The sequence below is a fragment of the Alosa sapidissima genome, chromosome 16 (genome assembly GCF_018492685.1).
Source record: "Alosa sapidissima isolate fAloSap1 chromosome 16, fAloSap1.pri, whole genome shotgun sequence".
NCBI lineage: Eukaryota > Metazoa > Chordata > Actinopteri > Clupeiformes > Clupeidae > Alosa > Alosa sapidissima.
In genome coordinates, this window is record NC_055972.1 from 10,463,643 (window position 1) to 10,478,432 (window position 14,790).

The window sequence follows — 14,790 nt, forward strand, 5'->3', positions numbered from 1 at the left end:
AATGTATGAGAGATTAACACTATTGCAATGAAGGTACTTTATTTGCATTTCATATATTAAATGCTCTGCACATAATATAGCCATGGAAGTACACTTTACTATGCTCCCAGTCCATAATGCACATGCACTATCATATTTCCCATGAGATGTTTGCCAACATATGATCTATTGCTACATTACACAAAGTACCATTATGCACCATCGTGTACACAGTCACATGAGTGATGTAAGTCAAGACTGGGAGCATGCATGCCTACCAGTCTTTTGTCTTGCCAGGACATTTTCATGTGAACAGTAGTAGGCTACAACATATCCTTATCTATAGTGATTTAGAAAGTGAAATACATTAATATTTATTTAGAATTAGTTCAAAAGAAAGTATTGTACTTTGCACAGTTTGACCTTTTCGCTGTGAAAACACTGAGCAGAGGTCTTTTTTCCCCCTCATCCATGAACCTCTTAAAAGATGGTGTAACCTAAGTAGTGTTTTAACATTGGTTGTGATTACTATAATAGATTTGTTGGTACACGTCTAATGCTTCTATTTGTACATTGCAAGACAAGTTGTGTGCACATTCATAGACTTAGACATAGATGAGGCCACTAAAGATGCAAATCTAAGTATGGTACAATCAAAAGCTCAAATATAGTGGCCATTATATTACTTATGTACATAATGCTTTAGTGTAGAGCAGCAGGTAATGTTATTCCTCTAAGTGGTGATGCTGTACCAAATGGATTGTTGACTTTGCCATCTCAGTGTCGTGTTGAATTGGTGTTCTCAGGAGATTTGAGCCACTCCATGTTGGGGTAGAGGCGACCTGCAGTAGCATTGCCCCCAGTGCTGGTCAGAGACCAGAGTGGTGACCCCTCCTTGAGGACTTGAGGACTGTCTACGTTCACCAGCACATTCCCATCTGATCTCTCATCCTTGGACAGAGGGAGGAACAACAGGCACAGACAAGCATCACTAAAGTAATCCATTTTTAATTCCAACGTTAAAATGTCCTTTAGTGTCCTTACCTTCACTCTAGTGCTCCTGTTGATACTAAAAAGGGCATCAACCTACTTTCTTCTTTGTGAATTTTACAAAAGACATACTGCTACTACTAATAACAATAATATAATTTGTACGCTTTGTAGAATATTAATGCCAGACTGTCATGTACTGACAGACAGAATAAAGACAAAAAAATAAATCTACGTCTCCAGCTGAAATTCAGCTGAATTGAAATGAAATGTTCTCAGTGCTCACATCACTCCGGCCTCTCCCCACGGCTCCTTTGTTGGTGCTCTGAAGTTCCCGGTTCCCCATGACTGCATCCATCCTCGACATAATGGTCATCACAGTACATTCCAGTTGAACAACCTGTCTGACCAACCTAGTATAGAAGAGTGACATATAGAATACCTATGATATATTACATATACCTTACAAGTTCACAGGCCATAATTTAAATGACAAGCAAAGTGTCCTGTACATGAAATAAAGCTACTGTGAGCATTTTGGGCTCATGTATATAATTAGCAAGTAGCCTTTGCCTAGTTTTTAAATAAGATTTAGTTAGACTTTTGACTTGCCTGTCATTTAAATTAGGGCCCATATGTTAGATGCATATCTTTCTAGAAAATACTACACTTAACATTTTGGGAAAAACAAAGCAATTAACATGAGACCATGGCTAACATTTGATATGGTATTGTCAGCTAGTTGCGAGCTCATTAGAGAGGGGACTGTCCATATCTTTGGTGCTTTGGTAGCTTCAATGTATATATGTATTTATATATATATAGATATAAATGTTGTGAGCTGTTCATACATTTGAAAGTCTTCTTGAGAAACAGCTGAACTGCGGTGTTCAGCATTCTTATGAGGGCTGTTGTTGGTACTCAAGTTTTCCCCAAGGTTGTTAAGCTCTTCACTCAGTGCATCCTAAGACAAACAACAATACAATGGATTTAAATAAATCTACAATTAATACATATCTGTTTGAAACATATTACCTATGGCAAACATCAAAGTTTTCTATAATAGAATGGAGCACTCAGTATATTTATCATGCAAACCCACCCTCTTCTCTTCCAGTTCACGCTTCATCCTCTCTTGTTCATCTTTGTCTAAAATATTGTTTCCATCTTTGTCAAACCTTGCAAAAGCTGCTGAAATCTCATTGTCTGCATGACCCATCCTGAGCAAGGAACACAGGAGTTTGACTCAGAAACTCACAACAGAACAAAAGTAGCATTTGAGGAATACTATAACATAATTAGAAATGTGTTAGGTGACTTACTCCTTCAGGGTCTCTCTGAAATCTTTAAACTCCAGTTCCTCAGATCCAGACCGCAGGGCCTTTTGAACATCAGAGATTCTCTCCTTCTTGAGTTTCAGCTTCATGAATGTCTTCTCGTAGCTCTGAAATTGCATGTATACGTCAATATGAGTGATTTGATTAAACACTGAGCCATGATATTGACATTACTAAAGACTCAGACCAGGGCCACTGTATGGAGAGTGGACGATCCATCTACATATGTCACCTGTTTAATGATGTCAGTAATCTGGAGCTCATCCTTCTGGGATGCTAACTCCTCCTTCACTTCTGAATAGGTGTCATTGATAATAGCAAGGAACATGTTCTTGGAGATGAAAGGACAGAATTGTTAATTACAGATCAGTCGTAAGGATGGTCCCTCAAAAAGATCTTATTGGAACTTACTGGAGACTTACAAGCAGCACAAAGAAGACAAAGAATACATAGGTGAAGAAATATATTGGCCCAAGGACACGGTTGGCTCTTTCAATAGCATCATAGTCAAAGTCCCCAAGAATTATTCTGAACTGAGTAAATCTGAGGACACAGTAACATAGCAAAGTCAAATTGAATTGTTTTCTTTTTAAGTGGCGTTATACATTTCTATATACACAATCATACAAGTGCAGTGATTTTGAAAGCTTTCATTTATCTGCACAGGAGCAGTAGAACCTTAGTCGTTTTAATATGTTAACCAATTAGTGTATCACCTTCCTTACATGCATTTATTAAATGTGCTGAAGGATTCGACCTCTGTTCCAAAAAGCAAATATCCGAGCTGGGCATAGGCGAAGAAGACGATGAAGAACATGATGGCGAAGCCCAGGATGTCCGCAGCACAGCGGGCGAGAGTAGACGACAGCTGGGTCATGGTTTTGTTAAAGCTGATATACTTGAAAATCTTAAAAGTATTCAGGTAGAATAGATAATCAGTAAGTGTTTAATATGAAGTGGAGAGCTGGAAAAACTGGATAATATAAATGACAATAAGGTGCAGGTTATTACTTCAGGAATGTAATTATGTCAAATGTATTTATCTACCTTGATCCAGGCAAAGAACAAATTGACAGCATTCATATTGTTGTATTGTGTTTGCCAAAATGACAAAAATTCGAAATCCGCATAAATATCAGGCTCTTCCAAAAGTTTCCCAAGTAATTTGTCCACCTTGACAGTTCGGAAAACATTGAAGACAATAGCAACAAGAGCAAGCTGTGGAGGATAGAAGCCAATTTCAGTTCAGGTAAAATTTCAGAATTGATTGTCAGATTTACTTATTTAGACTAATGTTGTGTGGGATAACATAGTGCTTTCATATTCTCACCAGGATGACCACAACATCCAGAATGTTCCAGATGCTGCTGAAGTAAGAAAGCTTGTGGATGCGGAGCTCCAGAATCTCCTCCACGATGTAGTAGAGGATGAATAGACAGAATATCATCTCACAGCCAATGATAAAGTAGTCCCAGGTATTTATGTAGCGAATTAGCTTCACTGTCCTGATCTGGTAGGATGGTATTGCCCCTCCAGTGGCTGGAAACTCGACCAGGAGTCTGTCAATAAGATGGAGATACATTAAATACTGATCTTGTCTGTGACCGTGCTGAAATATTAAATCTCAGGCACTAATAGCATGGTGTGGTACAGTACCTGAGTATAATGTTAATGAAACATCATCAATTACTACAAAACTACTTCATGTTATCCTGCCTGTGGGTTGCTGAGGCTAAAACCTCAGAACCTTTTACCGTTTACTTGAGTACAAATATGCCTCAGGTCATACACACAGTCATCATTCAAGCCTCATGTACCTGATGACACAGAACAGGTTAATGTTGGCATTGTATGTTGAGAAGTCGATGAAGACGGCTCTAGTTCCTCGGTTTAGCCACAGGTTGGCCTTCATTGCCTCCAAAAGCTCCTCGCTTTCTTGTTTGGTTTTGCCCAAGTCCTGGTAGTAGCCTGCCCCACTGTAGGTTGTCAGCACGCCCCAGTGATTGGAGCCTTTAATCGAATTCTCTGTGTGGTACTGCCATCTGTGAATGACATGTAGCAGGAAACATAATAGTGTTACTAGGGTTACTGTGGATTACTGTGACAAAGTCACAAGACGTATGTGTGAAGGAAGTGAACAGGTGAGAACTGGACTCACGCTGTCCCATTGATGAGGCCAAACACTTGTTCATCCTCCTTCTTATCGCTGTAGACATCAAAACAGTCGACGATTTCATTCTGGAAGTCCTTGTGGACCTTGCAGGAGTTGTTTTTCACCTTCAGCTGCCTCATGCGAGGGACGCCCAGCAGCATGTTCTCGTAGTAGATGAAAGACTGGGAGCTGTAGTTGAGCGGCTGGTCGTTGTACCATTTGGTCCAGTAAAGGCCATTCACCAGCGGCCCCTGTGCATACTGATGTCATGAAAAGGAAAGACAGGTAGCGTGCTGAGAGACGGTGCATTAATGGAGTCATTGTGTCACGTTTAAAAGAGTGCTTAGGGTGGGCCATAACGACAACCTCACTGGAAATCAATGGACTTTATTAAACACAACTGTTTGCAGAGCACATAGGTGGATGTGCAGTTTCCATGCTCTTTGAGTAAGAGCTCAAGTTGTGTTTGAAGGTAGTTATGGATGTTTTTTTTTTTTTAGATTATGTCAGTTTTTTGGTGATGTGCCCTTATCTTACCGTCCAGAAATCTGCCATGCTGCCAATGGACTGAAACGTCACCCCACTGTCACCCGCAGTGTTGACAAATAAATCCGTCATGACTTTGGTGTAGTAGTAAGTGCTGGAGCTGGTCATTCCATACGTCACTGCAAGGCAAGAGAACATCACCGCTCATAAATAATGCCGTTTGGAGCCTCTATCAAGCGTTATTCATGTCAGGTCATTCTGTGTCCAGCGATAAGGGCCTGGACAGACAGCTGAAGGACCTCTGATACAATAGGACATGTTCTGCCGTGGCCTTATAAAAGCTCTCCAGCCTGGATTAGTGGTAGTAATTTGTTTGAAGAGTGAGGAAGGGAGAACACTGGTGTATGGAAATAGCCCCCTTTTAACAATGTCAATCCAGTTGAGACAAAGCTAGAATGGCCAATCTAGGGCTCTTATCAGTGAAAGGCAGCAGAGTAGAATGGGTATTCCTTTCAAGCTTAATGTCCTGCTAGACAATGACATGGCATTTTAGCACGGAGGGTGGGATTATGCATTTCATAATAGGCACCACAACAGACACAAGACACTGATAATAGCTAGTCAAATCAGTCAAAAGAAAATAGGATGTATCCTCTTCACAAGGACATTTCTATTGAGACTTATCAATTAAAGTTTAACTCCCAGATCCCACTCCCCTCCTCCCCACCAGTGGATTTCCCACATGCATACTTACATAAGCATATATCCACGAGGAAAACAATGTAGACAAGTAATTCTCTCAAAGTTGTTTTTACGTAGAGTTCACGATTCCCTTTTGTGTCCTCCGTCAATGTAGTCCCCCAAATACCTGACAAATGTAGTGAATGAAGAACAATGTAAATGAAGATACACACATTTGACAATGTCTGCAATATACATACAGTGACACTGACCATTGGAGTATTGCTTTGATTCATTGTGTCAGTGTTGTTACAGAAAAAATACATGTATAGGTCAATCACCCAAAGGCTGCGGGGGGAATGTGTTTTTTTGTAAAACCAGAATTACCAGCTATCAGTTATTAGTCAGTGCAAACAAATATCAATACTTCAAACACAATACATTGGATATTTCACCATGTGCTCCTGTCGCTTGGCACATATCCAGCAAAATACAGACATAAATGCTTATTTGATTTCTGCGCACTTTAAAGCAATTTGGGCAACTATTACATGTAAAACAAGTGAAAAAACATCCTTAGGATATACATAAGACATACTGAGCTTCACTAGATGGCAACAATACATCAACTGTCGCTTGATCAGATAATACTGTATTTTGGGGTTATTTGATATTATTGCCATGTACACAAAGAGTCTGAGTACATCCAAATGAACATAGAATAATGCTGTATTAACAATAAAACAATTACACACAAAAGAAGTTTATCCCAACGGCCCTTACCTTTTATTCCCCTCCACAGACAGGAGCAGCAGCCAGAGTTCTTCTTGCTCTTGGCCGGCTGATGCTGGACCTTGGCCTCGGCCGAGGGGTACGGGTTGGAGCCAGGGATGCCCAGCGTGCACATGCTGTCCATGGAGCTGTGGAAGAGGCTCTGCGGTGTGTACACGGTGCTGACCGCCCGCGGGATCGACGGGGTCGAACCACTGTAGGCCTGGTTCACCCAGCCCCCTACGCTGCCCTTCCCCAGGGTGTCCAGCTCGCACTCGGCCGGGCTGCTCAGGTGGCTCTCGGATCGGTTGTTCAGGTACTGCATGCTGGGAGATGCGGTTCCCACAGGGGCGAAGGTCAAGGTGAAGGCTGAGTGCCTGGAGGCTGTTTGACTGTGTGTGTCTGGGGAGAACAGGTGCCGCTGGGCTTTATACTGGAGGTTGAGCTAAGGGAGCACTGGGACGAGCGCATGGCCGACACTGACACAGAGAGGGAGGGATCAGGCTCCTGTCAGAGCTGCCATAAACAAACAAGGCAGTGCTCCACTGAGGACCAAGACTCTGCTTGGCAACTGCTGATGACACAAGCTTACACTGTGATTTACATTATAGAATTCTACAGTCCTATACATCAGAAGAGTTATGGCCATCTGTCATCAACAGCTACAAAATGCTGTCATCATAATTGAGAATTTGGGGTTTATATTTTACATGAATGTTTGATTTATTCTTTTAGTAATAAAATGCTGCTCCACCAGATTGAAGGACCTACACAATTGTTCAGCTGTTGGTGCTGAATGCATAAGTTGCGCTCATTCCATATTTCATAGTTCTTAATCCCTCGGAGTTGACAGCTATTCTTCAGTAATAATTGAAACAATGTGTTGAGCAGTAAGAGGACAGCATGGCTACAGCCTCTAACTGACATATGTTCACTACTTGTTGATAAGCTCTTTCATATATCGGGGCTGGAGCTTTCTGATGTCCAATGCAATATATATGAGCTGAGGGCTTGTTTCATTAACAGTCATATCATTGGACCAAGACTATATTAACATATGAACAGCCACCTGTCAGAAAGCATACATTAAGAGGGCAAACAATCAACTGAGCATGAGCATCAACATGACCATCTGCATAACCTATATCATGCAAACACTCTTTGCATGCAAGCTACATGCAGCTCATCAGAACTCGCTTCAACAAGCACATATACATACAAATACTTGCATATTGCTATACAATTTTACAAAAAAATAAATTATTATTACATTGGCAACAAAATGTTTTTGCTCATTCACAAATTTCACCTATTTGTTGATGTGAAGTGGCTTGCAATTTCAAATTGAAACCTCCAACCTGACATCAGTGCCAAAATGTGATGCTATCCATTACACCAAGTCCCCCTTGTTGCGGATCAGGAGGACGTTAATGATGGGCTGGAATCAAACTTTTGTGAGTTGTCATAATGAGCGGATGGGTTATAATGGCCGTTGAGCCCGTGGGGGAGCTGCGCTGGACACTCGCCCCAGCTGTATGTACACGCCTTGGGCCCGGCTGTGTCCGCTCACGCCTGGCTGCCTCTCAATGGGCTTTTAATCACGGCCATTGCACGACAAAGCTTTTCATTTCTCTGTCCTATCAAGTGGTCTGCTGGTGGCAGGCACGCAGCAAGCACAACTTGTGCCATTTTTCTTTCGCTGATGAAAATTAGATTTTCATCAGTCTTCTCTTGACTGCACCTCCTTTTAGACTGATGGAGTGATGATGTCAGCTGACTGTTTGCAACAGTGTTTTGCTTGGCTGTGTGTCATTTGATTGTTTTGTTTTGAATGTCGTCAAAGACATTTCTGATTTTTTCAGACGAATTTTCCATTTTTAAAATAGATAAATATATTGTTTATATATATATATATATATATGAATATATTATTTTGCTATATGCACAATATCTTTGTAAACAGTTTTTGGTTAAAACCATTTCAATTCACAAGACATTGTAATATACATACATTCAAATATCTCTGTAATAAACTATAATGTATTTATCTATTTTGATATATTATTACATATTGTATTATTTATTGCTGAATGATAACTGATGGTCATAGTCAAACTGCATTATACCCATGGTACACACATCAGACAAAACTGTCAAACACCGACTGTCCTGAGTAGAATGTGATGTCCTCGATACGACAAAGTAACATGGGGATTATGAGATGATGAAAACCCATTTTGATCTACTTAATTTACTTAATTATTATACTTTAGTAAATCCTTGTTGCAGACATATAGACAATATATTGCATTGTATACGGTTCTGACAAATCTCAGTTCCTCTTAAAGAAAGAATATTCTCTGAAGCAACACCTTGCACCAGAGGATGGTACTGACGTCACTTGGGCTGCTTTAAAAGTGCTGTGTACACCCATTACATCCCCTTATCTCTGCACACAGAATGCTCAGATCAAAAGCCAGAGCTTGAGGCTTTGTTTGCTGAATGAGAACCACAGTTCTCCCAACAGGTTCATGTCTGGAAGAGTATTCATGTTGTTGGTCATTGTAATAAATACATCAGAATGTTTATGCTGCTCGGATGATTGATTCCTCTAATTTGTATGTGTAACTAGATGTACCGCAGAGCGGTACAAAATATAACCGCCGCCCAGTCCAGCACATTTTTTCCACAAAAAGAAATCACGCTGAAAGGCCTATATGATTCTAACTGTCTCACTAAATTGCATTATCCACACTCAATTCTCACTGGTATCTGCTAGACAACAAGTACCAAAACATGATTAGTTCATAGATTTCACATGTAAAATTAATTTTATACAACCCCACCTCCATCTTGCCTGTTTATAATTCTGAGAAATTCTTGATTGTTTGTGTTATGTTTATGTTATGTGTGTGTGTGTGTGTGTGTGTGTGTGTGTGTGTGTGTGTGTGTGTGAGTGTGTGTGTGAGTGTGTGTGTGTGTGTGTGTGTGTGTGTGTGTGTGTGTGTGTGTGTGTGCGTGTGTGTGTGTGTGCGTGCGTGCTTGTGTTTGTGCCTGTGACATTACTGTGAATGTATGTGTGTGTGTGTGTGTATCTGTTTGTGCACATGTGTGCACATGAAATGGGTTAACATGACCCCTGGAGGCAAACATACGGAAAAAAATGGTCATCCTAGGCCCTACAGTTCTCAAGATATTCACAGAGAACTGTGTCTGCCCTACCCTCCTTTTGGGGGGTCCAGTCCAGCGGGGGGGCTACAGATCAAAACGAAAAATGACGGTTCCATGCTATCCATGTGGGGGTACATGCCCACCAAGTTTCGTGTACCCCGGTCTTTCAGTGTCCCGGGAATCCTTGTTGGTGTACGTCACTAAATGTACACATAAATTATTTTATTGTAAGGCCCCCCATGAACGAAAGTACACAAAACTTGGCATGCATTCGGAGGGGGTCATAATGATCCTACACTTTTAATTTCGTGCAGTTTTGACCTTGTCAGCCAGAGATATTGTGATTAAAAAACACCAAATTTTTGGATTTTTAATTTTTAACTAAGTGGCGCTATACATGAAATAAGTGGTAATGGGATGGGTTGACATGCCTCCTTAAGACCAACATACATAAAAAAGATGGACCTCCTAGGCCCTACGGTTCTCGAGATATTCACAGAAAACTGTCTCCGGCCACCTACAGGCCAGTTGGTGTATAGTAACATAAATTAATTTATTGTGTGGCCCCCCATGAACGGAATTCCACAAAACTTGGTGTGCATACAGAGGGTGTCATAATGATCATACACTTCCAATTTCGTGCAGTTTTGACTATGTTAGGTCACAGATACCTTCAATTACAACACCTCATTTTTACTTTTTTGTGTTTAACTAGGTGGCGCTATACATGAAATGAGTGGTTATGGAATGGGTTGACATGGCCCCTTGAGATCAACATACAAAAAAAAATGGTCCTCCTAAACCCCACGGTTTTCGAGATATTCACAGAAAACTGTGTCTGCCCTACCCTCCTTTTGGGGGGTCCAGTCAAGCGGGGGGGTTACAGATCAAAACGAAAAATGATGGTTCCATGCTATCCATGTGGGGTTACATGCCCACCAAGTTTCGTGTACCCCGGTCTTTCAGTGTCCTGGGACTCATTGACGGAAATTTGGGCATGCGAAAAAGAAAAAAAAAAAAAAAAAAAATCTGACTAAACCTATATGACCGCCGCTTCGCTGCGCGGCGGTCATAATAATCCACTGACTGGACTATTGAGGATAAATAAATATAAGACTTGGTGTCTGGAAAGTAAAAGAATACTTATGAGCTGAATTGATTTGACATCCCTGACCCTTGCAAAACAAAAATATAAGATTATCATGGGATGAATAGAAGACAAGGCACATACTGACCAAGTGTTTTCATACAAAAACTCATTTTATTTCAGTAAAAAAGTATACACAACTGTTGAGGGTTAAGATTCCTTAGACCCGTTTCTAACGTATATCCTTTTACATCCTAAATCTTGTACTTCATCCCCATCTGACTCCTACAGTACTGTGCAAATACACTTGTCCTACCATTATTCGTTAGCAAGACATTATGATATACAATATAATACAAAACAATACAATAATAATACAAAATAAAAACAGTGAAGCAAATCTTATAAAGAAAATAAACGTCTTAACTGCCAGTTTGGCAAGAGGGAGAAAACAGCACTACATCTCATTGCTTTTACTAAGCAATAAAACACTGTCCATGACTTTAGGGCCCTATTTAGAAGATTTGATACAAAGCAAAAACAAGGTTACAGTGTGTAACAGTCCAATTAAAGCTCATAGATGAATGTTTGTCCACAACACACCGGACATCCTTTCAGATGGTCAATGAGGAGTCATTTTTGACTGTATGTCCTTCACATCCATCATTCTGATAATATGTGCGTGATTTGTTTCTGTTTGTAACAACAAAATAGCAAATTTGTTCACAATAAATTATTGTACATTAGGCGACCCACAACCCTCTCATTTGGCACTTTGGCATCAAATGAAAAGGTGAAGTTTCAGATCGCTTCTCTGTGAATATCCAGTGCTGAATGACACAAGGGACAGCTCACACCAGGTTCCCCTATGATAGAGATGAATCAAAATCTGACCTTGTCATTATGATGGGACTCCAAAGCCCTCAAAGTGGCAAGGAAACGGCGAGTGCATTGCCTCATTTTCACCAGGAGAGTCATACCTCACACAGCCGTACTGGTAGGCCTCCGCCTGCAGGGAATCGAACTGCAGGTCCAGCCACTGCCTGTGGGGGGTGCTGTTTCTGCTATTGTCCGTCAGGATGCGGTTCAGTGCCATGATGTAGCTGAGGGCCATCTGCAGCGTCTCGTACTTGGACAGCTTCTTGTCTTGGCCCCACTGCGGCACCACTTTGCGCAGACAGTCGAAGGCTGTGTTCAGACCCTGCATCCTCTTCCTCTCCCGAGCGTTTGCCGCCATCCGACGGCGCGATGCACTTTCGAACTTCTCAGGGCTCTTGGTGTCTGACTCTGAACCTGAGTCGGTGCAGCTTTGCCTGCGAGACTTCATTCTGGTGATCTGTTTAACGCTGAAACTCCCAGCTATGAAATTTAAAGAGAGGACCGTTTGCTCCGGTGAGAGGTGTCTGTAAAGGGCCACAGCACAAGCAATTGTCTTGACAGAGTTAATCCTTATCCTGAGGCTGCTCAGTGCTGTGTAGTGAGTGCACTTGGTGAGGAGGAGACAAGGATGCTTTTATAGGATGGAGAGGTGAACAGGTGGCAGCAGGTGGGAGCTCCTCCCTCCACAGCAACAACCCCTCCCAGTACACACACACACACACACACACACCCACACACACCCCATTATTACTTGCTTTGCAAAATGAATTCATACACCCACACATGTCTGGCTACATGAACACACCCATATATGACTGCGACAGCATTTGAGCACCCACTTCTCCTCCCCCATTCAAAACACTCCACACACAAACTAAATGACCCCCCCCCCCCCCCCAAATGTCACACACCCACTCAACCTTACATAACCCTGAGCCAACAGCCCACTCCCTTTCCCCTAAACTCCTTCCCAAAATATGCTCTAACCTACATGGCTTTCCAATTGGTTGGTCTCAAAGCTTGTAACTAAATGGAAAGATGAGCACATGAAAATACACAACCTGCCATCTGCCCCGTCTAACCTTAACATACTGGGGGTCAATGCTGGGGGTCAATGTTAGGGCTCCATTGCAACATTGGGAACCCATGATTTTCAATTAGAACCCTGGGTTTGCTGATGGCTCGAAACAACTTTCTATGGTGTAGGGCCTCAGTGTTAATATGTGTTCACTCTTTGTTCAGCTCCACTTACAGTACAACTTGATTAGTTTTTATTAGCCGTCACTTTATGGCCAATCATGCTCCTCGCTGATCAAAACCATGGCTATTTTATTTTTTGCATGATGTTTGGCCTGTAACTGAACTGGAATGCCCAGATATGACAGATGTCAAATTGGAAACTCCTTTAATTAATTTGATGTACATATTCATAAGGGGGCAACTGCAACATTATCTGACTGCCATGGATATGAATTATGAAGATGACATCACAACTTGACTGAATCAGTACATGCACTTGCATACATTAATAAATTCATCATTAAGAGATTTTGTATTTTAAAGGTAAAATTAATTAAAGGTAAAATTGACAACTTTTTAATAATGTCTAGTGTGTGTAGCTTGTAGTGAGTGAATCCAAGGTTTGAGTCTAAACTGTATCTGTATTATTTTGTATATAAGCACATGACAAAGGGAGGAAATTGTTCAGTTTTACGGTTACCAGAATAAACACAGTATGTCACTAAATACATCCATCCCCACACCATCTGCTAATTAGCCTTGATTTGCCCTCCATAAACATAAGAGGCTTCAAAAAAATGTAGACAAGAGAAGGAATTAGCCAACAGTCAATTTCTACTTTTTCTATGCATTTTGTATGAGGTTTGTACTTACTTATTTTAGTACTTAATGGAAAGCCATTGCCACATTTAGCATACTTTCTGAAATATGAGTCAAATACACCATTTGCAATTCATGACATCATTTCATATTTTTGGAAACAAAAGAATATATGTTTCATTATGAAGTGGATAATTTATTAATCTATTCTTAGATTGTTGTTTTACTGAGGGGACCCAGCTTGCCTTACAGGCACTGGTGGTTTGATTATATATGGCTATTGACAAAACATAATATGTGGGATACATTAGTGTTTCTTATGTATAGGGGGGAAGGGGAACATAAACAATTAATAATTGATCTGTCCAGTGGTCTGAGGAAATGGAAGAGACAGAATAATTTAGTGAACTGTCAGTTGTCTCCATCTGTCAGCTGTGAATTCAGCTATCATGAACATAGTTCAGATAACACACGCACAGACATGCACACACACATACTTCAGAAATGTCGATCAAACAGACAGTTTGAGGAGATAAAAAGTTCATGTATATAATATGTAGTATTAGTGTACAGTATATGCATTTCAATGTGATGCAAAACAAATATTTTGTTTAAAGAGGGTCCAGTGTAAATGGAGAATGAACAAAAATTCAATTGCAAACTCAAAACAAGCTGTTCTTCAGAGCCAGTCAGTGTACTGGGATCAATGCAAATCTAAATATAACTATCCAATAAATCCAATATCATGGCAACTACATCGTTTTCACTGCTGAACATACAATCAACAAATGATCACCCGGAGGACATCATGGTGAGCTGTCTGGTTGTGTTTTTTGCCAAACTAAGTGATTCTGTTGTGCAATTAGGCATATGAATCCACTCCACCAGTTTGGCTCATTGATTAAAGATTTGGGGCTGGAGAGCCAGCTGCTGGGTGTCCTTTTTAAAGGTCCCGTCTCAGACATGTCGCTCTGCTTTGCTTGTTTTTCTGCCCATCATGTGACCAGCTTGTCTGGGGCCACTGGCCTGCCTCCACTCCAAATTAAGACGGCCGGCCATATGTCATAATGACCAGAGTCTGGCCCGCTTGTTATGATGGTATTAAAACATCTCTCTTGCTCATGGGCATTTGGATTAGGATTTATTTTTGGATTTAGGGAAGAGAAAGTGAAAAACTCCATGTTTTAATCCATGGATTTCCTAAATCTGATATGGGAACCCCACTGGTGTCAGTCCAGCACCTGAAAAAAAGAGAGGCCTATACAAGTAAGCAGAAGCAGTTCAGCCAAATGCAGACTGAGTCAGATCATCAATTCATTTTTTCAAAGACTTGATAGGAAAATTACATAATTGTTGATAAACTACCAACAGAACAAATTTAGTTGAAAGCATCTTATGTAATATGAATATATTTTCAT

The 14,790-nt window shown here is 40.8% G+C and overlaps 2 protein-coding genes across 4 annotated transcripts; both read right to left on the reverse strand.

Moving 5' to 3' along the window:
- Positions 1-5: 5 nt before the first annotated feature.
- On the reverse strand, positions 6-7,085 carry pkd2l1 (polycystic kidney disease 2-like 1). Of its 3 annotated transcripts, none has more exons than XM_042065650.1 (15): positions 6,409-7,085; positions 5,699-5,812; positions 4,996-5,123; positions 4,465-4,718; positions 4,124-4,348; positions 3,637-3,865; positions 3,354-3,524; positions 3,032-3,213; positions 2,729-2,849; positions 2,539-2,637; positions 2,292-2,413; positions 2,072-2,189; positions 1,821-1,933; positions 1,256-1,382; positions 6-924 (listed from the first exon to the last, which is right to left on the reverse strand). In XM_042065650.1, the coding sequence occupies exons 1-15, from the start codon at positions 6,719-6,721 to the stop codon at positions 757-759; spliced, it is 2,484 nt and encodes an 827-aa protein (XP_041921584.1). In that variant the 5' UTR covers positions 6,722-7,085; the 3' UTR covers positions 6-756. The 3 variants fall into 3 exon arrangements, with proteins under 3 accessions (XP_041921584.1, XP_041921583.1, XP_041921585.1); XM_042065649.1 differs by having other exon boundaries at positions 6-930; XM_042065651.1 differs by having other exon boundaries at positions 748-893.
- A 1,896-nt stretch (positions 7,086-8,981) lies between these two features.
- atoh7 (atonal bHLH transcription factor 7) lies at positions 8,982-12,165 on the reverse strand. Its single transcript, XM_042066184.1, has 2 exons — positions 11,596-12,165; positions 8,982-9,024 (listed from the first exon to the last, which is right to left on the reverse strand). Exons 1-2 carry the CDS (start codon positions 11,979-11,981, stop codon positions 8,982-8,984), a joined length of 429 nt encoding a protein of 142 aa, XP_041922118.1. The 5' UTR covers positions 11,982-12,165.
- Positions 12,166-14,790: the final 2,625 nt, after the last annotated feature.

Excerpts from the sequence above, each read along its gene's own strand:
- pkd2l1 (XM_042065649.1), bottom strand. The coding sequence starts at position 6,721 with ATGCAGTACCTGAACAACCGATCCGAGAGCCACCTGAGCAGCCCGGCC. Across the intron at positions 2,190-2,291 it reads TTCAGAGAGACCCTGAAGGA|GATGGGTCATGCAGACAATG; the intron begins GTAAGTCACCTA and ends TTCCTTGCTCAG. Across the intron at positions 931-1,255 it reads TGGGGAGAGGCCGGAGTGAT|GATGAGAGATCAGATGGGAA; the intron begins GTGAGCACTGAG and ends CCTCTGTCCAAG.
- atoh7 (XM_042066184.1), bottom strand. The coding sequence starts at position 11,981 with ATGAAGTCTCGCAGGCAAAGCTGCACCGACTCAGGTTCAGAGTCAGAC. Across the intron at positions 9,025-11,595 it reads AATGAGGCAATGCACTCGCC|TTACACATACAAATTAGAGG; the intron begins GTTTCCTTGCCA and ends CGGTACATCTAG.